Source organism: Cavia porcellus, unplaced genomic scaffold, assembly GCF_034190915.1.
Source record: "Cavia porcellus strain 051 isolate PalLab524CR breed Dunkin Hartley unplaced genomic scaffold, mCavPor4.1 scaffold_11, whole genome shotgun sequence".
In the NCBI taxonomy this organism is placed as follows: domain Eukaryota; kingdom Metazoa; phylum Chordata; class Mammalia; order Rodentia; family Caviidae; genus Cavia; species Cavia porcellus.
In genome coordinates, this window is record NW_026947494.1 from 58,188,550 (window position 1) to 58,215,174 (window position 26,625).

General features: G+C 42.5%; 1 protein-coding gene across 1 annotated transcript; it reads left to right on the top strand.

The window, feature by feature from the left end:
* Nucleotides 1-16,795: 16,795 nt before the first annotated feature.
* On the top strand, nucleotides 16,796-26,245 carry LOC134478176 (occludin-like). The gene is made up of 5 exons (XM_063258663.1): nucleotides 16,796-16,866; nucleotides 17,838-18,053; nucleotides 20,313-20,484; nucleotides 23,630-23,671; nucleotides 25,929-26,245. Exons 1-5 carry the CDS (start codon nucleotides 16,796-16,798, stop codon nucleotides 26,028-26,030), a joined length of 603 nt encoding a protein of 200 aa, XP_063114733.1. The 3' UTR covers nucleotides 26,031-26,245.
* Nucleotides 26,246-26,625: the final 380 nt, after the last annotated feature.

The following is a 26,625-nucleotide window of genomic DNA, read 5'->3' on the forward strand; positions in this document are numbered from 1 at the left end:
TCACTGACTACCTCCCGACCCCGCCACCACAATACACGACAAGCAGCTTACTTAGTGCATCTGCAGATGTGCAGCTACCCAGTTGTCGTGTGCCCAGCACCCAGAAGGCATGGAAGGAACATGAGATGCTTTGCACTGGGGCCAAGGGGACTGCAGTTCACTTGCATAGATTCTCCTATGCAACCTCAGAATGATCCACCCTGAACTCTCCCAGCCCTGACTGCACCAGGAGAAAGGCTCAGCCTGGGATTGGTATGGCTGTGTGGCCAGCACTTCACAGCACTTGGTAATCTCCCTTTCAGGTGGTCAGGAAGGAGCCCAGGATTCACACATGCTATGCAACTGACCTGGTGCACAGATGCTGTGTCCTGCTGCATCCCTGGTCCCTCCTAGGTTTGACCTACCAGGGGCAGCTGTACACATTTACAGGGTGTTGGCAAGCTGTTGAAGTTGGAAATGGATCACATGTGTAGGGCTGGGGCATGACCATCCCAAGAACAAAGAATACCTGGGGCAAGCCACAGGTTTTGGTTGAGTGGGAGACAGAACCAGCATTGGGTCCAGTCTGTGTGAAGTGAAGACCATATAAGGGCATATGTGTGATTTAGTGATTGAGGAATAGTGGAGGTGTAAAGTATAGTGAGGGAAGGGGCAGGGGTAAGCTAAAGGTGAGAATGTTAAGAATGGGTATCTTGTTCGGTTTGGGATCATTTTTATATTCAAGTTAACACCCAGGTCTGTTTCCATACTACAGAGTCTGATCCTCCAGGTGGGTCTGTCAGCCAAGTGGATTGCCAGATCATTAAACTAATAGGGTTATAGGAACCTAGTGTGTTGCAGAATAAAGTGTCAAGAAAAATTGTTCCAAGGGTCTTGTCATTTCCAAACATTTCTAGGACGTGGGCCCTTTCATTCCCATGTGGAGCACTAAAAAAGTTTGGGGTCAGAGCAGGAGGTTTTTAGTGAGAACTCCAGCCATGGTGAGGTATGTTCCTTTATCTCCTAGCACAGTTCACAATAAGAGGGAGGCCATTTTGCTTAAATCAAGAGTTTATATTTCTCATACTCTTGTGAATTGGAAAATTATCCCTAGTGGTTTGGAAAGAAAAGGGAAGGGTCCATGAGAAAGTTTGTGAAATTTGTATAAAAATTAGGAAGGAAGGGAATATGAAGGCTAATACCTTTGCCATCATGATACTTTTAGACAATTGAGAGTGGTTATGCAAGAATCTAGCAAGCAACAGAAAGGTGATGGTCATCTTGGTGTCGCTAGGGGAGACTGTCCAAAGTGCCTCAGCAAATATGAAGACCAGTAGTAGAAAAACAGCAAGGAGGGTACTGAGTCCCTGAACACTGTGGTTTAGATTCACGTGAGCTGAAGATGGGTGAGGAACAGAAGGTGCGATGAACAGTCTGGGGATGGAGGTTTGGGGTTAGCACTGTCAGGGCAACACTTAACATGGGTGATGTGAATCCAAGATGAGAGATTGGCAGTCTTGAGCACTGTTGGAAGACTGGCAACCTTACCCACTCTTGGTGTCATGAGGTTAACCAGGTAAGGTCCCATACACTTTGGTTGAAGTCTTGTGGTTTTAGAGGATTTGAGGTATATTAAGTCTCCAGGAGTTATAGAACATTCTGATTTTGGTTTATCTTTTGGTAGAGGGAGACATAGATTGGCATACTGTCATAAAAGATGTCTAAACATGGAGAGGATTGGGCTACAATCAGCAAAACAGGGAAGGTTCCGTGGGACAGGTAAGTTGTGAAGCAGGAAGAGGATACCCATACATGAGCTCAAAAGGACTCAGGAAAGTGGACATTGAAGAAAGTGGCCACTCTGAAGACAATTAGGGCTAAGGGAAATGGTTCAGGCCAAGGTAGATGTAGTTCTAGGATGAGTTTTGCGAGGTGTGTCTTTAGAAGACTGTTTGCTTTTTCTGCTTTTCCTGAGGATTGTGGGTGGTTTGGTCTGTGTAGATTCCGAGTGATGTGTAGTTTCAAGGATAACTGTCGAGTAATCTGAATGAGGAAAGGTGATCTGTTGTCTGATTGGGTAGTTTGAGGTAAGCCAAATGGCAGATACTCTCTTGTATATCAATTCTAGAAACCATTTCTGCAGTCTGTCAGACATTGGGAAGGCTTCTATTCACCCCAAGAAAGTGCAGACAAAGGTAAGAAGGTATTTGGAGGTCTTATGATGAGGCATGTGTGTAAAATCTATCTTCCAGTCTTTGCCTGGAGTGTGTCCACAAAGTTGGTGAATTGGGAAAGAGGGAGGAGGTAAATATCCCCGAGGAGGTGTCTTGGCAAAGAGACGGCAATTTTGCATGGCTTGGCACATGAGGGTTTTTAAAGAGGGATGGGTAGTGATCAGAGTTAGAAGTTTATATAGAGTGTGGGTACCTACGCAAAAGCAGTTGTGTGGGCAGGTGATGATGTTTAAGGCCTGCTGGTCTGAAAGGAGAAGTTTCGGTCCTGGGAAAATCCATCCCTGAGTGTTTAGGCTATAGGTAGATTTATGGATTAATTGTAGCTGTGCAGGTGAATATTGAGGTGGTGGCAGGGTATTTGGGATGAGGGAGAGAAGATGAGAAGGATATATGGCTATGGTGCATTCAACTTGGCCTGTGTGCCAGCAAAGATATTACGCTGAGAAACAGGATCTGATGATGTTTGGTGTCCCCTACAGGGAATGACTGCTACCTGTTTTGAGAGTTGTGCTGCCTCTAGTAGTTTGAGGATAAAGGGTGCACTTGTGATAGGGATTCCTTGAGTACTGATCAGGCTTCTTTTCTGCCAGATGGCAGCTTGGGAATGAAGAATGCTGACTGTGTGTTTTGGTTTAAGAAAGCCATGGGTTGGGGCTGGGGATTTAGCTCAGCAGCATAAGCACCTGCCTTGCAAGCAGGAGGTCATGAGTTCAATCCCTGGTACCAGAAAAAAGGAAAAAGAAATAAAGAAAAAAAAAGCAAACTTGAAAGCCATGGGTTAATAGGTGTGAGATCATAGGTTTGAGTCCCTGTGGATTTTTGGGGGCTGTTGGATATTGGTGAATGCACAGAAAGTTTGAAGGCTCTCTGAGATGAATTAGCACAGGAGTGGCATCAATAGCATGTAGCGGCAGGGGCTGGTGGTATCCCAAACTATAGGATTGATAAAGGAGGGGGAAGACGGCTTATGGTACCAACAGCACAGATTGGTTCAGTCAAAAAAGTGAGAGCTGTGAGAAGGGAGGAAGTGAAACAGAAGCTGAACTTTTGGAGGATATCTCTGCCTAATAGGGGTTGTAGTCAGTTTGGAATTATAAGTAAATTATGGGTGGAGAAAGGTTTGGAATCAGGAGGGGATGGGTCCTGTCTGGAGGGGTTGTGCAGGTTTTCCCTCAACACCTACAGCGGACATCATGGATTGGGTACAGGAACCAAACGAACTCAGGAAGAATACTGTAAACAGCCCCTGTGTGAATAAGGAAGGAGAGTGTCTTACCTAAGATATTCAGTGAAAGTTGGGGTTGTGAGAGATGCCTTGATGGACCCATCAATCCTATTAATCGTCTTCAGTGGTGAGACTGAGTAGAACAGCTAAGGAAGAGTCCAGTGGTGGCGGCAGTGAGATCTCCTGTGAGGGTGGGGAGTTTGATGACTTACCTGCTCTCTCACAGACAGGGCAGTTGTAGTTCCAGTGACCCTCCTGGTTGCAGAGGAGACAAAGTCTTGGTGGTGGCCATGGTTTGGGACAGGCTCATGCCCAGTATCCTTCTTTCCTGTGCATGAAGCATGGTGTAGAGTTTGCTCGGATGGCACCATTTTGTTTGGATTTATGTTTCCCAGAAGCCTTGAGTGCTGCACCCAAAAGTAGGCATACAATATTAGTCTTCTCAAGATTATCTTGTTGTGGTTGGTCCTATCTATTATTGAAGACATGAAAGGTCAGATTGAGAAGATCTCTTTGTGGGCATTAGGGGGCCAAAATTTGTTTTTTTATAGTTTGGATGTCACGTGTAGGTTGGTAATAATTTGGGGATTGAGGATTATTCCCTCAGCAGATTGGCGGTTAAAATTAGTGCATTTGGTTAGAGTAACTGTAAGATAAGAAAGAAATTCCACAAGGTTTCCCTCAGTGTGTTGAGTGTGATTTTGAATTATAAAAATATATAAGCTAGTTACTTTGTGAGAAATTTGGTTTAGGCCTACAATAATGCAGATGGTCATTCATATGTTGTGAGCCATGTTCTCCTTGCTAATCCCAATTGGGGTCTGCATTTGGTACTGCAGTGTCCCCAGCAGGATGGTTAAGATTAGTTTGGTGTCTACACTCAGCCTCAACCTATAGGATAGCATCATTGAAAAAAGCAACCCCCAAATCCAACCACAATGTAAACAAACCCCGCAGTAAGTTATTTTTCTTTTTACTTTCAGGTGTTGTTTTTTGTTTGTTTGTTGTTTGAGACAATGTCTTGCTGTGTAATGCAGGCTGTCCTTGAACTTGCTTATCTAGCAACGGCTGGCCTTGAATTCATGGAGATCCTCCTGCCTAGGCCTCCCAAGTCTGGGATTACAGGTGTGCACCACCACAGCTGGCAAGAATGTGTGAATATAAAAATGAATCCAAAGCTATGGGAATGTAGGCAGCTCAGAGCTCCCTGAGCTCAAGGGGACTGAGATGGAATGGGAGAACATAAAAATGACTGAGATGTGCTACATGATGGGTTCTGCCTGTGTGAAGCTCTGCCAGGATCTTCAGTGAGCCTGGCCAATATGGCTCTGGACAGTGCCTCCCTTCAAGACTGACTCCCACATTCTTCTTGCAAATGTGAAAATTGAACTCCCTGCTTCTCTTGCACAAGCCAACATCCCCAAGTCAGCTGTCTCAACCTCTCTCTGCCCACCCCTTCAACTCCACCTGTCAAACTAAAGAAAAGCCCCAGGGCTTCTCTGTTTGAGCAGAGGGGACCTTGCACTCTCCTGCAGCCCTCCCGTACCTGCAATAAAGGCCTTTTCCTGTTTTCCTTTCTTTGCTCTTGTTTTGTGCCGTGAGAGGAAAAATCTATCATTTTTGGTGCCATAACTCAGACTGACAGGCAGGGTGGCTCCTGGGCACAAGTCCCCGTTGGAGCTCCCCATCAATGAGCTCTTTCTCTGCTTTTTCTCTTCCCTGGTTTTCCTCTTTCTCCCATCTCTGGGGCTGCCATTGCTAGCCTCCATCCAATACCAAACCACCTCGTTCTCACAGGGAGGCACTTCGTGCTTTGGGGTGCCTGTCTTGTAACTCATGGGCTCATGTCAGGATTTCCCCCACATTCTTCAGGACCTGCACCCCCTTTTCCCTAAGTGACAACTGGTGGGTGCAGGTGTTGGGGTCTACTGAGTATTTCTCTCTCCCACAAGCCTGAGAATGGTGATGAGTCTAAGAGATTGTGGCTCAGTTTTTGGAGCCTCCATCCAGTTGTCCTCTCATTTGGTCACAATGGGAAATACTTCTTCCCACTCCCCAAAACACACATTTCCTGCCAGACAGCTGGCCACAGTATCGATAATGTCCACCACTGGCCAGAAGGGGGCGACAAACACTAGGCCACCCTCTGCAAACTGGATGACTTGTGCAATCACAGTGGCAACCCCATGTAGAGGCCTGTTTTGCTCTCAGGGCGTGTCCCTCCCTCCTTCAGCATATGGGGTGGCCCCAGTTCTTTGGCCTTCTCCACACCATCGACCTCTGCCATATCCCCAAGAAACTTCCTGCTTTTCTCTGTTGCCATCTTCTCCGCCCCTCGCCATCACCTTGTGTCTCCTCCTGCTCTGGCCATTTCCCCACCTGCCCATCACACCCCAACTCACTCCTCCAGCCTCCACTGCCTTCTGACCCCTCCCAGCCTCTGTGTCCCCTCCTGCTTGCCACCACCTGCCAGCTCTGCATGGCTGCTGCTATCTCCACCCCAGCCTGCTTCCAAGTGTCACTCAGCCAACCTCTCCCTCCTGCCTGTGAGGTGACAGGCACTGAGGACTTGGTCCATGTTTACGTCCTTTTTTCTCTCTCTGCCTTTTCCCGTGTCTCACAGCACTGAGGTCCTTAGCTACCAACCCGTGTCATTCTGTCAAAGAGCTTCAATTCAGGGTAAACTCCTATGACTTCCTAATAGCTGTCTTTGCTTTGCTACTATCTTTTCTTTCACAGGTATAAAAAGTTGTGCTCCTTTTGGTTGTTATTTCAAGAGGTCTCTGTTAAATGGCTTGCAAAAAGGTTCTCCCTAGTCTACATTTACAATTGTACAACTTATAAAAGTTATGAGAAATCAAATTGGCCAAATATATTTGGGTGCACGCTGATTGTGTTTGTATGTTAAACTGTGTATGTTCTGGACTGTGTATTTATAGCTGCTTAAGTGCCTGCCTGTCAAGCACAAGGACATGAGGTTATGAGTTCCACCCCTGGTACTAAAAAACAAATACCAAAACAAAAAAATTGTGTATGTTTCTATGTCTTGTACAGATTGTCTATATCTATTTGTCATATCCTTTAACAATTGTTTTTTACTTAAGCTCAACAAGTTTTTCCTTTCCCATATGTGGATCAAAGGTTCAAAATTTAATATGGGTTATATGTCTAAAACCCTGCTTCCACCTGAGTTGCCAGGTCATCAAAATGATGCTATAATTGGTTATGTAAATTTGATAATACTGTCATTTATGTTTCGTGATGCAGCAGTGTCTCATTGTTTAAAAACAGTATGCTAAATGTGGTGTCTGGCTTTTTCATAAGTCGCTAAGGAATTATTAATATAATTAAAATCCTGTAGGGTGAGGGGCATTATCGGATAGGACTTCTGTGGAGTTGATGATTCAGAACTTGGCTACTTGGTAACATTTTACCAGTTCTTATTCATTGATCAGAGGCTCCAATGATCTCCATAGCTTATGGGAGACATCCCAACTAAAATTCAAAAACACATTATTGTATTATGTTCACATCGGTCATTGTCAAAAGAATTCATACAATAATTTTTTTGCTTTAAATATGCTCTGATACAAAGGTTTCACATGAAACGATAGATTGTTATTAACCTTATGGTGTATTAATGTATTCACGCTTCCACTTGTACAGGTCTTCCTTCCAAAAATGTAAAACAGAGGTTGTTTAACAAAATTGTTTCAGATTCAGACCTCTGCCAGTAACAAAAACTTTCTCCATGCACATTCTACTAAAGATACACCAGTCAGGTGAAAGCTTATGTGCTAGATAGGGATGATCGACTAAAAGGGGTATCTTAGGTCAAAATGCAAATTCAGATTGACACAAAGTGTCATAATTGTCATGCTGTAGCATGACATATATTATGTATAGGTTTTATTTCAAATTTTCTGTGAAAACTATGTAACTGTTAACATTTTCCATGGGTTTAAGTATTAGGACATCGAAGATTGATGGAAATATTGGTTGCTATTTTATGTTCTAAGCTGCTTGATATTCAGGTAAGGTAATAATGCTAAACATGCTGCCTTATTACACTATAATATTACCAATCCTTACTTCTGGATGTTCAACAATAGATATTTGCAGACCAAAAATTAAAAAGATGAGTGGGCTGGGAGACAACCAATATTTTGGTTGCGGCCCTCTGAGGTCACTGAAGATCCAGGATATAAGAGAACCTCTGCAATGACATTCCTTATCTCCATGGGTCTTGGGATCAAGAATATGGGACTACAAAACAGTGTGACACAATATACAGTGTGCCTAAGGAGAGTCAACCAGGAGAAAATTCTCCCAAGCTTTCACAGAAACCAACTTGGTCAAGCAATGGCTCATTGCTTGACCATCCTGATGGCTGACACTGTCAAGAACTGAGAGGCTCCACACATGGTTCCAAGACAAATCCTGAGGAGACGTACCTGACCTTGAAAGATAGCAAGAGGTTAGTTTTAATTAACACAGGTCTCAATTTACCTTGGTCCTAAACATCCAGCAAAAAATATAATCAAAGGATATAAAAATGTGTATAAGTTAAATATAAAAAGTGCTCCAAGTTTAACCTCTTCAGTTAGTTTCCAACTATTCCAGTAATTAACAACTGTTATGGGCAACTAAAAATACATTATGATAATATCTGCAAAAAAGTCTGACTGCTGTTCTTATAGAAAAGGGAACACTTTCCTCCTAGCTTCTTCCCCTGGAAGGACCACTTATATTACTTGCTATTTTTTGATTATAGCTCCTTGGTCTGTTTAAACTTTTCTCAAGATTTCTTCAATTCAGGTTGTGGGCCTTTATAACAAGGTGATTCCTTGTCGTGAGGGGATCCCTGGTACCAGATTCTACCCGGGTCCAACCTGTCATCACAATGACTGCTTCAATTCCCATCAGGTCACCCCAGTCAGCAGGAAGCAGTTAAAGAGTTGCTGCCTCTAACACCCAAAAGATGGGAATAATGGATTCCGCTCCTGTGGAACACTGCCAGGCTCAGCATGGTGCCTGACCAACATGGCACTGGACCATACCTCACTTGAAAACTGACTTCCACGTTCTTCTTGCAAACCCAAAAGTGAACTTCCCACTTGTGCACACATCAACAATCCCTCAAACAACTGTCAAAATGTCACTCTGCCCACCCCATCGAACTCCACCCCTCTCAAACTGAATAAAAGCTCCAGGTTTCTTTGTCTGCCCTGAAGGGATCTTGCACCTCACTGCAGCCCTCCCATGCCAGCAATAAAGGCCTTTTTGTTCTTTCCTTTCTTTACTCTTGTTTTTCTACCACAACGAAGAAAAGTCTATCATGCATATCCACCAACTACCTCTGATGAATATAATCTTATGTACTGTGATCACATACCAATAAAAATAAAAACTGAGCAAAACGCAGTCACACAGGAGGCATAAGAAAGTGTTCATTGCAAAACAAATTCCCGATCACATCCAAATAGACCGTTTCAGGGATCCTGCCAGGAGAGCGCTGGCACTGACTCTGCTTCACAGAATTCCCAATGCAGGCTCCTTGCAGATCACTTTTCCACAGCATGAGGATGGTAAATGCTTCTGAAGCAAAAGCAGAAATTCTATCTTCACTTCCAACAGGTAGAGTCTGCCCAGAGACTGCTACCAGGTCACTCAGTAATTCACCATCAGTGCTCAGTCTGTCTGTCCTCATCTTCACTGTGTCTGCTTACAAGGCATGGGATGCGCCATCCATACCCACTGCTCCCTGGGTGGCAGAGCACACACCAGGACTGACTAGGCCCTAGGGCATGCACCCGCCTGTTCCATTCCTCCACCCACACTCGGCCTGTGTGCCCGGTGTGCCACGACCTTCCTTGGCCTCGCCCTTCCTCTGCTTGGCCAGTGACCCCATCCCCAGTGCTGGCTGGCAGCCAGGCCAGAGCACAGTGGGTGATGGAACAGGAGGTATCTAGTCCAGGCTGAGGATTCTTGATAAAAAATATTTTAATAAAATACTTGGATCTAACATGTAGGGTGCAGTAACTCCGTAGTAAAATGAATCGCATAAACAATTAAGAAGAATTTGGGTAATTCAGAATAAACATTCTACAGCACAACTAGATTTTTCAATTCATTGTGAGGGAAAACCTGAGGATTACTAGGGCCAGCCCCAGGATGCCTGGGCCCTTGTCAAGGCAAAAATGAGGGAGGCAGAACTGCCACCCCATGGTACCACCAAGGTCCACGGGTCCTATGACAGTAAGAGGAGCAGATAAACACACGTGGGCCCAACAGCATGACAGTCACAGTTCACAAAGCCACCCTGACTCAAGGTAGCAACAATCCCCTCTTCAAATCCCATGCAAAGCCCCTGAGCCCTTGAGAGAGGGCCATGCTGGTATTTCTTTGCCATCCCTCAAACAGAAGCCAGCTCCCACGGGGCTCGGGAACCTGTCTTTCACAACACCTCATCCTATGGAAAAGCGCAGTGCAGCCGCCTCAGGGTCACTATTAAGCTACTTCATTCGATTACACTATTTTATCATGGCAAGAAAGCAAGCACAGTTAACATGTGAACATAGTGGCACGGCCTCGTGGTGGTAAAACTTCATATACTAAAACAGCCTGTGAGCCAGGTTGTCAGTACCTGATACTGATGAGAAGAACAACTGAAGAACAAGGCAATCTGAGTGTGGTGAAGCACACCTGTAACTCCAGCACTTGGGAGTTGGAGGCGTGAGGATCCCGGTGAGTTCTAGGCCAGTTACATGAGGAGACCCCCTGCAACAGGATTAGGGAGGGGGAGAGAGAGAGACCGAGAGGCAGAGCTAGAGACAGAGAGAGAGAGAGCAGGAGAGAGAGAGAGAGAGAGAGAGAGAGAGAGAGAGAGAGAGAGAGAGAGCTCTTAAAGCTTGAAATAACACCAGGAGAGGCTGCGCTGTTGGCTTACTTCCTGGAGAGAGTGTCTTTGTGGATGTGGTTATAAGCCAGACATTAGGTCTCAAGTATATCCCAGGCTGGATTTGATCTTGATAGCTGAAGCAGTCCTGCCCTAGCTTCCCAAGTCACTAGGACTGCCGGCACCTCCCTAGTCTTGGGTGCCTATTTATGGAGCAAAGCTGACTAAGGTCGATCGTGTCATTTGTAGCAAATTCCCATTTCCTTTTCCTGACTCTGAAATGCAGCATTCGCTAGCTGGGACAAAACTCAAGGCCTCTGTGATGTGGGGTTGGTGCCATGGCTGCCTTTCCCAAGCAGATGACTACATGCTGCTTGTGGAATGCATTTGACTTGATCTAAGGAGCCCCTGCCTTCTGCTGAGTGGCTGCTCCCTCAAATGGAGTCCTAGAGTGGGCGGCTGAACCCCAAACCCACACAGAAGTAAATGTCCTAAAACAGTGAGCTGTGAGTTCCGTATTCAGCAACAGTTCAGGCAAAGCCTACCCACTTCCTCTCTCAGAGCTGGGTAACAGGTAAGTCAAAGACCACGAAGGTCCCAGATAAACATATACCTGTTTTAGTATATGAAGATACACTTTTTCAGGTGGTCCACAGGTTGAAATTTACTAATACAGTGTCAAGTGACTGTGGTAGTGCATTGCTAGAGTGCCAGTTTTCTAGGGGCTGAGGCAGGAGGATCAAGTTTCAGCCCAGCCTGGGCAACTCAGCAACTTGATGAGATCCTATCTCAAAATAACAAATTAAAAAAACAAATATAGGGCTCAAGAGAGCTTAGCACAATAGCCCTGGGTTCAATGCCCAGTACTACAACAAACAAACAGTTCCTGTGTGGATTACTGGAATGGAAAAGCATTTTCCAAAATAATAATTTGCACACCAAAAGGAAATTACTTTATAACAATTGATATAGATAACAACAGGTCAGGTGTGGTGGTGCATCCCTGTAACCTACTACTCAGGAGGCTGAGGCAGGAGGACTGCAGGAAGTTCTAGGACAGCCTGGGCTACTAGTGAGTTCAAGAATGCCCTGAAGGACACAGTGAGACTCTACCTCAAAACAATAACTGACAAAAAGAATAAATCTATACATACATTATGACTGATCAAAGAAAACAAGGTATAAATATTTCAAAGAAAAGCCTACTATATGAGCTTAGGGAAATCTCTCTTTGTTATTAATCTAAAGAAAAGATTTCACGAGCTATTCTCCAATGAACACATCTTTTCAAGTTTCAGTTTATTCCAATAAGAATACTAAAAACATCACACTGTCCATGAATATAATCAATAGCTCCTAATTAATAAAGAGCAGTACTGGACATGGAAATACATGCTTGTAATCCCAGTTGTTCAGGAGGGTTCCAAGTCTGAAGCCAGCCTTGGTAAACTGGCAAGACCTTGTCTCCAAACAGAACTGAAAATGGGCACGGATGTCACTGTACATCAGCATTGCCAGGGTGAAGCCAGCATTATGTATGTGTGTGTGCAGAAGTATGTGAGGAGAGAAACAGACACAGAGAGAACAGAAGACAGTTACTCATAACCCCACTACGAATTATACCAGCTGCTGACACAATGGAGACCTCTCTGCATCCTGACTGACAAATGCAGAAATGCACACAAGTATTACAATTGAATGCTGGGACCTTGTGAATGTCCAAAACTGCACCTGCTCCTCAGATATCAGACCAGGTGTCTTTTCTATGACTAAGACATTCTCCTTTTAAGAGTACACAGTCACTTTAGTGTTATTTAAAATGATCGATTCTAGGTTAGAGTGTTAACTGAAGCTAAAAAGCAATTACAGATTAGGAGACTTCCCCAAAGATGGTAAATTCCTTTCACTTGAAACTTGCTATTTAAATGACATATCAGAGACAAAAATCCAAAAACTGCAAGGTGCAAATCTTTGCTGGTCTTCAGCATGTGGCAATCCTCTTGTTTCAGCCTCCTGAGTGCTGAGATCAAAGGCACACATGGCAACACCTGGCCCAGTGGAATTCTTGTTAGACTGTGGTGAGAGCCTTTTCACCTGCAGAACAGTTTCCCTGAGTGCTGGATCTGCTGCCCAGTTGACTTTACACCCCAAAATGATGTTCTATAGTTTAAAGTAAAAACAAAAAACAACTCAAAATATAACAACTTTAAAATTTTAACAAGATTTTTGTTAAATAATCCCTTCACTAACCTTATCTAATGTTTTAAACATTTACTAGAAAAGTACAGTAGCTCTGTATTCACAGAAAAGAGTGATACACAATTATTTTTTCTGTCCCAAGAATTCAACTCAGGACCTCATGCTAGCCAGGCAGGTGCTGTGACACTTGCCTGTATTCCCAGTGTGTGATACACTTTTGTCTTCATTTCTACTTACAAGAGGCTTCAGCAGGGTGAAGGTATGTTTATGATGTTTGCAAATATCTCATCAATTTCCACAGACAGTTTTTGCTTCTTTCATCCCTAGGCCCAGGGGTGGAACCCATGGCCATCACACTGAGCTGCATCCCCAGCCCTTTGTGTGGACAAACATGGGCCTCCACAGCCAGCTCAGTCAGCCTTCTCTCTCTCTTTCTTTTCTTTCTTTCTTTCTTTCTTTCTTTCTTTCTTTCTTTCTTTCTTTCTTTCTGTCTGTCTGTCTGTCTTTCTTTCTTTCTTTCCATTAATGTCTCAGGGGAAAAATCTTATGGCAACATTTACTAGAGTTTACTTGGACCAGTCATCATGCTGATATTTCTCTCTTTGTGATGGGGTTGGGGTCAACCCCATGTCCTTGAGCACCCACTTGAGCTAAATTCCCAATGGTAGCAGTCACCTTCTTAGCTGCCACTCTCACCCAGGTCCACTCTGCCCTCAAACTTGGAGGCTAAAGCTGTACTCCAACCTGCCTCTAGAGCTGTAGAAAACATGCCAGTTCTAAATCCTAATGATTAACCACGATGAAAAATGTGCTGACTGTACATGAACATTACATATGTGAGTACAGCAAATATCAGTAGACAATTATGATTTTTGCAATGCTGGGACTGAATTCGGGGCTTCACCAGTGCTAGGCAAGTGCTCTCCAGTTCAGCTACGGACTCAGACCTTGTACTGAATTAGCTTATGACCACAGCCTAACATAAACCGTGGTAAGGTCTTCATATCAGTGGTGTTTTAAAAAGGTCTTTATCCCTCCTTTCCTGATTTATACAAATGTTACCTGGAACACATGTTGAGTAACTGTAGCAAGCTCCATCTCTGTCTGTAGGCTTTGTTGCATGGTGTTTATCTTGTCTGAATTTTCCATACTGTCCAGCTCTTTTCTCAGGTTTTTTATTCTCGGTTTGTAGTTTTCGAAGCTGACTTTCGGAAACATCTTTTAATTCTGTTAGGTTAAAATAAAACAGTATATTATATATGAGAATTCTATAAACAAAGATCTTGAAAAAGCAAGCAGCAGAATATTTCCTAATTATTTCAGACAGCAGAAAAATGTGAGTTAATAGCAGCTAGGTTGTACATTCTATTTTGACCTGAAAATGACTCCCCAGACTTTTTGGCAGCGCAGATCAAATCCAGGAGTGCCTTTGCACTTCCCTTCTTCATGCCTACACCATCATTCCGTTTCATTTTTCTGCAGTGCTGGGGACTTCACCTTGGGCCTTCAAAGGGGGCTACACTCTTAGCACTGTTGTATTTGGAGACAGGGTCTTCCCAAATTGCCTAGGGTGGGTTTGAAGTAGGGATCCTTCTGCCTCAGCTTTCCCGAGGGCTGGGATTACAGGTGTGTGCCACCGCAGCTGGCTCCAACTTAATTTGTTCATTTTGAGACAGACTCTCACTACATTGCTGAGACTGGCCTCAAACTGTTTGATTTTCACCTCTAACTCCTAAACAGCTTGGATTAAAGGCATATGCCACTAATCCCACTTACAATATTTTAATTCCCTCAGTGAAATGATCAGGACATTTATGTGTGATCATGACAGCTGTCTACAAGTGCTGCAAGTGGCATCATGTAAAACAGAACTTGCTCTAAGTTACCAGAAGAACCTGTAGGAGATATACATAAAAACAAGCTCCTGCCTGCTTTATTATAAATGGGACAGCTAACCTGAATTTTAGTGAAAATACTGACAAACACTTTCAACCATTTTCAATTTTAAAGAGAATTTAAAAACCCACAAAAAATACAGAACTTCAAAACAAGATAGGAAATTAACAATGCTTATTATATTGCATATTGTGGTCTTTAAAACAGTTGCTGTGATTACCAGATGCAGAACTACTCAAATAGAAGCAGTTAATGTTCCTTTCGATGACCTATGAGCATTAGTAGTAGAACTGTCTTAGGTATCTGTGTGTGTACACACATATGTATAGATGTAACTTTCCTTGCTTCTTTTCTCCTTTTCCATGTCCCATTTCTTTCCTCTTCAGCAGTTTCATTCTCTTTCAGAATATGCGTTACACCTTTTAGATCTTATTTACTCTTTCAGTTTCTTACACTAGGGAGACAACATGCTGTTTACCCATATTGGTCTGTTTTACTTCACTTGTAAGTACAACATCTAGTTGCATCATTTACCTATAAAAGCCTTGAATTTATCCAACTTTATAGCTGAGGAATGCTATCTTATATTAAAATACCGTATCCTAGGGCCAGGTACTTAGCTCAGCAGCCCAACTGCCTGCTTGGCAGATGTGAGGTCGTGAGCTCGATCCTCACTATGAAAAAGAAACAGAAAATACATCATTTTTATGCTTTTTGCAGTTGATGGGCATTTGAGTAGTTTCATAGATCTATTACAAATTGTGCTGCAATAAACATGGATGAACATATATCATTGTGGTATGATGTTTTTAATTCTTCTGGGAAAACACCCCGAAGGGCAATAACTTGGTTGAATGGGACCTCTAGTCCTAGTTTTTGGAGGAGCCTCTACACTGATTTCACAGTGCTTGTACCTGTCTATATGCCTACGAAGGTTGGCAAAGGATGTTCTGCCCCACAACCCTGCCAGTATTGATTATTCAGTGATTTTTGATGATAGCCTATTGTTTCTGGGGAAAGGCAGAATCCCAGGACCTGATGTTTTTCAATTCTTTATATGTTCCAGATACAAGTCCTTTGTCTGAGGAACAGTTGGCTGGTTTTTCCCAATATGTGAGTTTTCTTTTCACTCTGTTGGTGACTCGTTTTGCTGTGAATAAAAAAACTTTGTAATAAGATGAAATCCTGTTTGTTGATCCTTGAAGTACTTCGTATGTAGTTTGTTCTTGTTCATGAAATCTTTGTCTACTGCCATGTCTTCAAGATTTCCACCTAATTTCTCTTCTAGTAGATTTCATATTTCTCTTTTAATATTTAGGTCTTTGATCCATTTGTGCCAGGGATTTGGCTCAGAGGCACAAGCACCTGCCTGCGAAGTGCAAGGCCATGAGTTGGATCCCTGGCACCAAAAAAAAAAAAAAAAAAAAAAAAAAATCTTATTTGTACTTTAGTGCATGGCGATAGCCAGGGGTTTGATTTTAGTTTTAGTATTCAGCATATGGAAAAAAGTTTTTCAGCACCATTTATTAAAGAGGATTTCTTTCACTGAACATCTTTGGCACCTTTCTCAGTGAGAGTGTGGCTGAGTGTAGGTTGTGTCTGCGTCTTTTCTGTTCCAATGATTCTCAAGTCTGTTTGCCAGTACCATGCTAATTTCATCACTGTAGCTTTGTAGTATAATTTCAAGTCAGGGATTGTAAGGTCTCTTGCTTTGCCTTTGTTGCCCAGGATTCTGGTCTCTTCTGGTTCCAGATGAATTTTAAGAATGTTTTCTCTAGACCTCTGAGGTACACTAATGGAATTTTGATCGGGATTATATTAAACCTATACAACAGTTTTGGGAATATGGACACTTACACAGTGTTGGTCCTCCCTATGCATAAGCAAGGGTATCATTCCATTTTCCAGTATCATCTTTGAACTCCTTTTTCAAAATCCTGTAACTTGTAATGTATAGATCTTTCACTACCTTTGTTAGAAGGATTCCTAAAAATCTCAGGTTTTGGATACTATTGTGAAAAGTGTTGTTTCCCTGGTTTCTCTCTCACTGAGTTTGTTATTCGTGTGCAAGAAGTCTACTGATTTTTGATCGTTGACTTTGTATCCAGCTACACCTCAGAATTTATTTGCTAAATCCGGAAAAATTTTGTGGAATTTTGGGGGTCTTCTAAGTAGAATATCTTGTGGTCTCCAAATAATAATTTCACTTCTTCCTTCCTTAGTCTTCTTCCTTTTATTTCTTTCTCTTGTATAATTGCTCTGGCTGTTTCCAGAACTATATGGAACAGGAGTAGTGATAGTGAATATCTTCACCTCGTCCCTAATTTTAGGTTGAAAGCTTTCAGTTTTTTTCCAATTAGTATGATGTGGGCTGTTGGTCTGTCACAGAAGACTATTTATCTGATTGAGGTAAAGGCTATCAGGGAGACTATCAGGTCAGCAGGGAGCTAGCAATAAGCACAGTAGCTGCAGAGTGTCTGGGAACTTACTAATCATTGACTCGTGGAGAAAGACACATTTTCCCACTATTAGAAATAACATCAAGCTGAATGTGGTGGCACATACCTGTAATCCCAGTACTATGGAGGCTGGGGCCAGGAGGATTCTTGCAAGTTCGAGACCAGCCTGGGCTACAATGAGCTCAGTAACAATTTTTAGAAAGCTTACTAAATTCTTTAATCCTTACACTATAAATTTTTTAGTTAGATTTTTAGGGTTTTATTTTTTAAACTTTTATCTTGAAAGGATAATTGATACATGGTAGTATAGAATTAATATTTAAAAGCGCTTATCGCTTGGTCACATGAGCTGCATCCTCTCCCCGAACTGGCGACCTGGCGTTCTACTGCAGAACTGGCAGAACCTGTTGAAAAGAATCATGGTCTTTATTTTCTTGACAGCCTGGTGCAGAGTAAGTCATTAGCACAGTGCCAGTAAACTGCACTGATGGAGCTGCGTGAACTTCCTAAAATGAAATCTGAGATCCTTTGGCTTTGAAGTTCAAAAATGTTCCTCCCCTGGAGTGCTGGGGGTGTAGTTCTGGGAATACAAAGTCCACGTTCTCTTGGAAGCTGCAAAACAAAAGAGCAGTGGAACGGGGTGTGGCGCCGAGGCGCTGCACGGTACGCCCAAAGCCGCGGTGCCGTCGCTGCCACTGCAGAGAAAAAAATAAGGCCTCCTGTCAGAATTTGAAAGCCGCGTGTGTGCGTTGTAGTTCTGAGCTGGTGCCAAAAGGAATGCAGCTTTTAAACTAGACCTCTGCTCAGTGCTAGCTGCGAACTCCTCGGGTAACTCCACCTAGAGGGTGATGTCTGCCCGTGCTCTTGTTGCTGCCTCTCATTGGCACGTGTGCTGGCGGGGTTGCACCTACTCTTGGTCACTGAGCCCTGCCTCTTCTTTTTATTAGAGTGCCGGAAGTGGTGCGGGAGCTGCCTCTGACCTCCTCTGTGGACGACTTCCGGCAGCCTCGGGCCAGTAGCACCAGTAACTTAGAGACACCTTCACAGAGGGCCCCCAGGAAGGGAAAAGCCGGCAAGCCCAAGAGAGCAGAGCAAGACCACTATGAAACAGACTACACGACAGGTGGCGAGTCCTGCGACGAGCTGGAGGAGGACTGGATCAGGTAGTGTCCCCTCCCCTCCTGCCAGCCCCTCACTTTCTGTCCAGTTCTGACCAGCCAGCTTTGTGGTTGTTGCCTAGGAACCGGGGCTCATGATGAAATTTCATTCTGCACCACCTAGGACGGGAGGCAGCACCTCCTGGTGCCCTTTTCCTGTGGTGTGCTGTTGTCATAAAGGTGGATGTGGAGGGAGTGACCTGTCTTAGGTGCACTTTGAGCTTCCCAGTGAAGTGGCTGATGAACGTCACCTGTGCTCTCCTACCAAGGTCCCCAAGAGGAGTTATTCAAATTAATAAAATACAGATACAGAGGCATTGTGTTCTGTGAGATCCATGTACTGAGGCTTAGCTTTGGCCGTTAAAACCACGATAAAACCAGAATTTCTCCTAAAGTTTGGTACAAAGAACTTGAGTAAACAGTTCTGTAAACAATTTAGTGTTTTGGCCAAGGTTGTGGTTTAAGTTCGTGTTGCTGGTTGGTTCTAACCCACTGTCACCAAATGCATGCAAGTGTGCTGTGTGGCCTTTTCTCATGCCTAAGTGTCCCGAGCTCCAGGACATAGATCAGAAATCTTCCTGGTGTGAATGCTGGTTAATCAAAAACTCTTTGTGGGGAGGAAAAAAAAAAAAAAACAAAACAACTCTTTGATGGGGCTTGAGATCCCCTATTCAGTGACAATCCTGGTGCCTCATCTGCCCTCCCCCAAAGAATTTTTGGCCTCCTTCAGCCATCTGTGTATAAACCTATTTGCCTAATTGGTATTGTTAAGGTTTTAACTGAAAACTTTGAGAAACCCTAAAGTTTTGTTTTACTTTTGATACAAATCATGTACTGTCTTCTCTCATTAAAATGAAGATAGTAGGCTGACTCTTACATCTAAATTTTGAGATTTCACATTGCTTTGAAGTGTCTTAGTCCTGTCAAACTATTCAGAGTATTTTCTCAGTAGGTTGTGAGTCAATAACGTCATCGTCTATGCAAAGAGATGCGCTTGTATTCAGGGAGACAAGTGGTGCAGAATTCTAATTTTTCTTCATACTTGAGTAAGTTTTTAGATTGTTTCTATATGAGCATGTGTGCCAGGTGTGGTGGTGCAGGCTTGTAAGTCCAGCATTCTTGGAGGTTATAGCAGGGGGATAAAAGTTCTAACCCAGTGTAGGCAATTTAATAAGACCCTGTGTAAGATGTTTTTTAAAGACTAGAGATGTAGCTCAGGGAAAAGGCCTTAAGTTCAACCCACAGAACCACATAAAGGAAGGAAGGAAGGGAGAAATGAATGCATTGGTTTTTGGTTTATTTTTGGTTTTCTTTTGTTTTTGAGACAAGATCTCCCTGCATAGTTCCTTTTAGGATGGCCTTGAACTTACTGAATAGCCCCAGTTGGCCTTAAACTTGGGATGGGCCTCCTGCTTCATCCTCTTGAGTGCTGGGATTACAGACATGTGCTACCATGCCCAGCAAAAGCACAGGTCTCATGTGTACTTTTTTTGTGTGTGAGAGAGGTTGAACCAAGGCTTTGCCTATGCCAAGCACATGCTCTACTACTGAGCTGCATCCCCAGCTCCTGTGTATACATTTTTAATGTCTGCTATTGTAATGAAAGGGCAAAATAAGCTATTTTCACTTAGGAAATACAAGCCAGTGTGAAAAATGTAGATGGGGTAGGAAACAGCTGCACCCAACCACTGCTCTGCCTTGCAAGATCAAAATAGGTTCAACTAAGAACTTCGAATACAAGTACTACGTTACCACATGGTGGTGTGCTAGGATATAAATGAATCCTGTAACTCTGACCCTAAATTTCATAAGTGATTTTTAACTTGATTTCTGAACATTAAAAGAAATAGTTTTTAAAAAATGTGAGTAACACAAAAAGTATAATTTTTTCTACATGCTAAGCAGTCACTATCACTGAGTACCAGCGCAAAGGTACACTCTTTTTTTTTTTTTCCATTTTCTTTTGTGGCAGAGTTTCTCTATATAGTTTAGTTTGGCCTTGAACTCACTGTATAGTATAGACTGGCCTCAAACTCAGAGATCCTCCTGCCTCAGCTTCCCGAGTGCTGGGATTACAGATACTTGCCTCCACCCCCACGAAATGCATAATCCTTAATAGTTCTTTGTATCCCACTTCTTTTTCTCTATAAAAAACACAACTAGAATGTCATTTTTCACACTCCACCAGCTTTATGATCTTTGAGGAAGAATATTGGATTAAATTTCTGTTAAGGACATATATGTAATTTTTCTCTTAATCCTTAGAGAGTATCTACCCATCACTTCAGATCAACAAAGACAGCTCTACAAGAGAAATTTTGATAGTGGCCTGCAGGAATACAAACGCTTACAAGCAGAACTTGATGACGTCAATAAAGAACTTTCTCGTTTAGATAAAGAACTGGACGACTATAGAGAAGAAAGTGAAGAGTACATGGTAAATTCAAACTTGACATTTGTGTGTTGCATAGAATTTGATTTTTCTTCTATGGTATTCTTTATAATGATGCATAAAAATTTTGGTAATAAACTGAGTGTGGTGGTGCATACCTTAATCCCAGCACTCTGGAAGCTGAGGTAGAAGGATTGCCACAAATTTGAGACCAGCCTGGGCTACATAGTGAGTTTAAGGCCAACCTGAACTACATAGCAAGACCATGTCTCAAAAAAACAACACAAATTTTCTTCTTTTGCTAGTTATCATAAAACTGTAACTTCGAAGTTGAAAGTCTTTCCAAATTGCAATGTACTAATTTAGTTGAGAATTACAAAGTAATTGTCTCTCGATGTTTATCACTTAAAGTGGTCACCCTGCTTTTCTATTGACAATAAGCACATCATTCTGTATGTAAACAACTCAATAGGGAAGCTGTGAAGGTGTGCTGGAAAGCATACTGCCCTGAGTCCTATTGGTGGAACACTTCAAAGCACATTATGAAAGCCTCTGTGCAGCAGTGCATGCAGCACACACAGCCTGCATTTCAGAGCTTTTAAGTGTGAAAATAGCTGCAGTTTTCCATTTTATTATTGTGCTATATTTTACTCACTAGAATCCTTTGCAGATAGACACTGAAGAATTTCTCCAGTACCCAGTAGTAGCAGTGAGACAGTGATGTTTGTACAGTTTTGTACTTCTGTCTGCTCCTCTGCCAGAGTGTGGCATTGCCTGCCTGGTGGTGGGTGTATCTCATCTTTGTTGTAAACCAACCCTGCAGGGCATGGACTGCATTCCCCCAGGAGCACCCTAGAGGGCGCATTGGCCTGCAGTCCACTAGTGCCTAAACAATGAATTGTCTTTGATATCTCTTCCTCTCGCTCCCTGTTTAGTGGCATGTCATATTCGTTTTAGTAGATACTCTTTGCAGTTTCAGATAAGGTGATCTGCTTTTAGTTTTGAAGTATTTTTTCTTTGATAAAACTATTGATATTATGTGGTTTCTGTGTGGTATATGGTACTGTTAAATAAGCCTTTTAAAAAAGTATGTGCTTTTTTTTTTCAGGCAGTCTTACTTTGTAATCTAGGATTGCCCTGAACTTATTTACATAACCCAGGCTGGCCTGAAATTCACAGTGATGCTCCTGTCTTAGCCTCCCAAGTACTGGAATCTCAGGCATGCACCACCTCATCCGGCACCTTTAGTTCAGTTAACTATTTTCTGGGGTGGGAGTGGGCTACGGGTTGAACCAAGAGCCTTTACACTAAACTACATCCCCAGCCTTTGTAAAATCTTTTTAGTCTTTTTGAGGCAGGGTCTCATTATGCAGTTCAGGCTGGCCTTGAGCTCACTTTTTAGTCCACACTGGTCCCAGACTCAAAGATGTTTCTGTCCCAGCCACCAGAGTGCTGGGATTACAGTTGTGAGCCACCATACCTGGTTTTAAAATCTTTTATTTCAAAATAAAGACTTGAGGGGACTGGGGATTTAGCTCAGCAGGCATAAGTGCCTGCCTGGCAAGTGCAAGATCACAAGTTCGATTCCTAGCACCAAAAAAAAAAAAGACTTGATAAATTTTCTAGGTTTGGCTTGAGTTTGTGGTCCTTCTGCCTCAGCCTCCCATAGTGCTAACAGACATGAATCGCTATGCTGGCTGTAGCTAACATTTATTGATCACTTATTGTATCTTTGATGTTAGAAAAACAGATAAAATCTTGTGTCTCCTAACAAAGGGCTTATATATATATATATTTTTTTGGTCTTTTTTGTTTTTATCAGTACCAGGGATTGAACTCACGACCGCTGAGCTGCTTATGCCGCTGAGCTAAATCCCCAGCCCCTCTATTTTTTTTTTTTTTTGAAGGCAGGATCTCACTATGTAGTGTAGGCTGGCCTTAAATTTACAGTGATGCTCCTGCCTCAGCCTCCTAAGTACTGGGTTTACATGTGTACACCTCCACATGTGGCTTAAAAAACTTGTATTCTAAGAGAGAAACTGATGTGTGAACAATTTGAACAATGTAGCTGTACTATGTTCACATATCATAAGAAGCGTTATCTAGTGCAGTGTATACAGAAGGGGTAAAGTTGGCTGAACATGTGGAGATTATAGGAGAAGCTTCCCAGAGCAATGACAGTCAAGAATTCTCCAGAGAGGCTATGTGAATGCCTTAATCCAAAATACTGGGGAGGCTGAGGCAGGAAGATCATAAATTGTGGCCATCCTGGGCAGTTTAATGAGGCTGTCTTAACATACAGTTCAGTGGGAGTACACTCACCTAACCTGGCCTTGGGGATCAGTCCCTAGCGACCCCTGCCATTACCAGATGGAAGGGGCATAGAGTGCAGAATTACAGCAAAAGGAAAACATGGTAAGAATCTTGAATCATTCACATGCCTAATTTTTTTTTCAAGAATGATACATAGCAGGCACAGAGCTAGAAAGGTGGAAAGTAAATGGAGCCCTTAGCCCACTGCTACGCAGGGACGTAGCCATTTCTGTGCCTTAGTAAAGACTTATGATGTCAGTGTTCATCAGGCCTGGCATGAGGGTGAGATAAGAAGCAGCAGAATAGTCACCTGAGGAAGTGGCTCTGTGTTGGACTTCTTCAGGCCACTCAGGTGGACATAAGAGTTTTAAGAGCTTTATGACTTTGTTTTAGGTTTTTTCTTTTTGGTGCTGGGGATTGAACTCACGACCTTGCTTTTAACCAGGCAAGCGCTTGAGCCACTGAGCTAAATCCCCGACCCTTGTTTTAGTTTCTTGTGTTTATACCAGAAGCTGTCATTTTTGCCTCCAAAATATAACATCAAGAATGTTAGCATTAAAAAAAAATGAAACCAGGGATTTAGCTCAGTTGTGTAAGTGCTTACCTTGCAAAGTTAAGGTCATGAGTTCAATCCCTGGTACCACCAAAAAGAAAAAAAATGTTAGCATGGTGACGCCTGCTATATTTCCAGCACTTCAGAGACTGAGGCAGAAGGGTCTGTGAGCTTCAGACTAGTTTGGGCTACCTAGTGAGGTCAAGGCCACCATGAATTACATACCAAGATCTTGTCTCAAAAACCAAACTAAACCAAACCAAACCAAACCAATGTTATTCTCAGTGCTCCACTAATATGTTCCCTTGTGTTTCTCATTGATAGGCCGCTGCAGATGAATACAACAGACTGAAACAAGTTAAGAGAGTGAGTATGGTGAACTGTAAGATTCTCTCAGGAAGAACTTTTCTGTGTTTTTTAATTTAACCTTTAGGATGACTATGAATACTTTATCACACATACACTGATTATAGATAAAAGGTCCTATAATTTGAGTATAAACACTATGACTGATTGAAACTTTAATTTCACATTTTCATAGCTACAACCTATGCTAATTTTCCAAAAGATAATTTTTATTATAGTAGTTTTGTTTGTTTGTTTGGTTTTTATTTTGTTTTGTTTTGGAGGCAGGGTCTCACTGTACGGTTCAGGCAGGTTTTGAATTTACCATGTAGCCCAGGCTGGCCTTGAACTCATGGTGGTCCTTCTGCCCCTGGCTGCCAAGTGTTGGGATTACAGGCCTGTACCACCATACCTGGCTAAAAAGTATTTTCTTATTTTTTTCTTCTTCTTTTTCTGCTTGAAATAAAGTAGATTTAGAAAAAAGAAAAAAATGGTGCCTGGGGATTTAGCTCAGTGGCATAAGTGCCTGCCTGGCAAGTGCTAGGTCAGGAGTTCAATCCCAGGTACCGGAAAAAGAATGAAAACAGGGAAAAATGTATTTTCTTCTTTAAATTAAACATTCAGTAAAGTGCACAAATGAAATAGTACACTTGGTACATTTTATTTTTATCTTTTTTTTTTATCTTTTTATTGGTACTGGGGATCGAACTCATGACCACCTGCTTGCAAGGCAGGTGCTTATGCCACTGAGCTAAATCCCCAGCCCCTCACTTGGTACATTTTCACAACAGGACCACACACCTGCATCCTGGTACCCATACCAATAAGTCAGTTTCCTTGTGTCCTGGCAACCCCGATTCTTTTACTCCCTTCAGTTCTTAGCGTTTTCTCTTCACATCAGATTGCTTTTGCTCATCTTGAACTTCATTTCTGTGGAATCACATAGCATGTATTTCGTGTGTGGCTGTTTTTGCTCAGCGTTGTTTGTAAGATCCAGTTATGGTGTTAGTTGTGGCTCATTTATTTTTATTGGTGTCAAGTGCTGTGTTTTATGACTTAACTTACTCAACTGTTCTATTGCCAGTGGATGTTTGAGCCCTCAATTTTTGACCTTTACACATAATCCAGCATCACATATTTTTGTAAACATGCACACACTTGATAGGTATATCCTTCCTAGTAGGGTAGTAGGTTCATCGGTTGTATGTGTGCCTGGCTCATGACATTCTGCCAGGCAGCATCCCCAGGCTGGGCCAGTTCACATGCCCTCAGTGTAGATAGCGCCTGGTCCTCTGTGTTTTTGTAATACTTATGTTAATGGGTCATCATTGACCTAAAATATTTTTAAAAGATTTTTATATTAAAGTTTTTATGAATTAAGAACCATAATTTTGTTTGTTCGATTTGTCTTTTTGAGACAGGGTTTCGCTATGTAGTTTAGGCTGGCCTTCAACTTATTATATCGCCTACATTGACCTTGAACTTGCAGTGATTCTCCCACCTCAGCCTCCTGAATGATGGGATTACAGGCATGAGGCACCACACCTGGCTAAAAACCATCGTGATTTTAAATAAAAGTTTTAAAGAGGCATATGTAAAATTTTCAGTTTCCCTTATCCCCTACTCACTTCCTTCCCCCATTGACGTCTTTATCTTTTTGAAATAGGGTCTCACTATGTAGAACATCTGCTCTTGAGCTCACTTTTTACCCCAGGCTGGTCTCAACCTCATGGCAATCCTCCTGCCTCAGCCTCCAGAGTTCTGGGATTACAGGAGTGCACCAACACATCCAGCTTCCCCCATTGACTCGTACCATGGTTTCTATTTTATTGATATTTTAAAGATGATCTGTTACCAAAAGGCCAGTAAGTTGTCTTGGTAATGTAGCGAAGTTTTAGAAATGAATGCATCCTTTTTAGAAGATAAGATTGAGCAGAGTTAGCTGTCTGTGTGGTTGGTGGTACAGCCAGATGTCTTAGTGTTTGTTCATTTATGCTAAGCAATTCTGTATGACTAATCTTCCCTTTTTAAATTCGCCTTTGCAAGCTGGGCATGGTGGCACACGCCTGTAATCCAGCACTCAGGAGGCTGAGGCAGGAGGATCATTGCAAGTTTGAGAACAGTCTGGGCTACAAAATGAGTTCAAGGCCAGCCTGAACTGCCTAGTGAGACCTTGTGTCAAATAAATAAATTAAATAAAATAAATTCACCCTTGCCTTCTTAGCAGAACTATTTTAATTTGGTTTTGTTCATGTGATTCATTTTCCCCCCTCTTTAGTCAGCAGATTACAGAAGTAAGAGAAATTACTGCAAGCAGCTGAAGAGCAAACTATCACACATCAAGAAGATGGTTGGGGATTATGACAGACAGAAAACATAGAGGGCAGATGCCACGTTGCTGGAAAAATGAAGGTGTCTCTGTAGTGTTCTCAGAAGACAAACGACTGGACCAGGAAGCCAAAACTTTGTTATCATTACAGAGTTTTGGTAGCATTTGTATCATCAGTTTCGTATCATCAGTATTGAACCATTTTATAAATAACTTTTGATAATCACTTGGGCTGAACACTCCAATTAAAAATTTTACAGTTTAAACATTGGTTTCTGTGTTAACAAATACTGGGCCAGGCTTTATGCTGTACTATTTGTAATCCTTGCACTCTAGGAGGCTGAAGCAAGAGGACTGCAGGTTCAAGCCCAGCCTGGCCAACTCAGCAACTTAGTGAGACCTGTTTCATGTTCGTTTGTTTGTCTGTCCATCTGTCTGAGACAAGGTCTTACTGTGTATTCTGGGTTGGCCTGGAACTCACTACGTAGCTCAGGTTGGCCTTGAAATTACAAAGCTGGGGATGTACCTCAGTACAAATTACAAAGCTGGGATGTACCTTAGTGTGAAGGCTCTGAGGTCAGTCCCCCACACTAGGAGAAAAAGAAAGAACAAAATACTGCTCCGGGGTTTAAACCTTCACACCCTA

Excerpts from the sequence above, each read along its gene's own strand:
- LOC134478176 (XM_063258663.1), top strand. The coding sequence starts at position 16,796 with ATGTGGGCTGTTGGTCTGTCACAGAAGACTATTTATCTGATTGAGGTA. Across the intron at positions 18,054-20,312 it reads CTGGAGGAGGACTGGATCAG|AGAGTATCTACCCATCACTT; the intron begins GTAGTGTCCCCT and ends CTTAATCCTTAG. Across the intron at positions 20,485-23,629 it reads AAGAAAGTGAAGAGTACATG|GCCGCTGCAGATGAATACAA; the intron begins GTAAATTCAAAC and ends TCTCATTGATAG.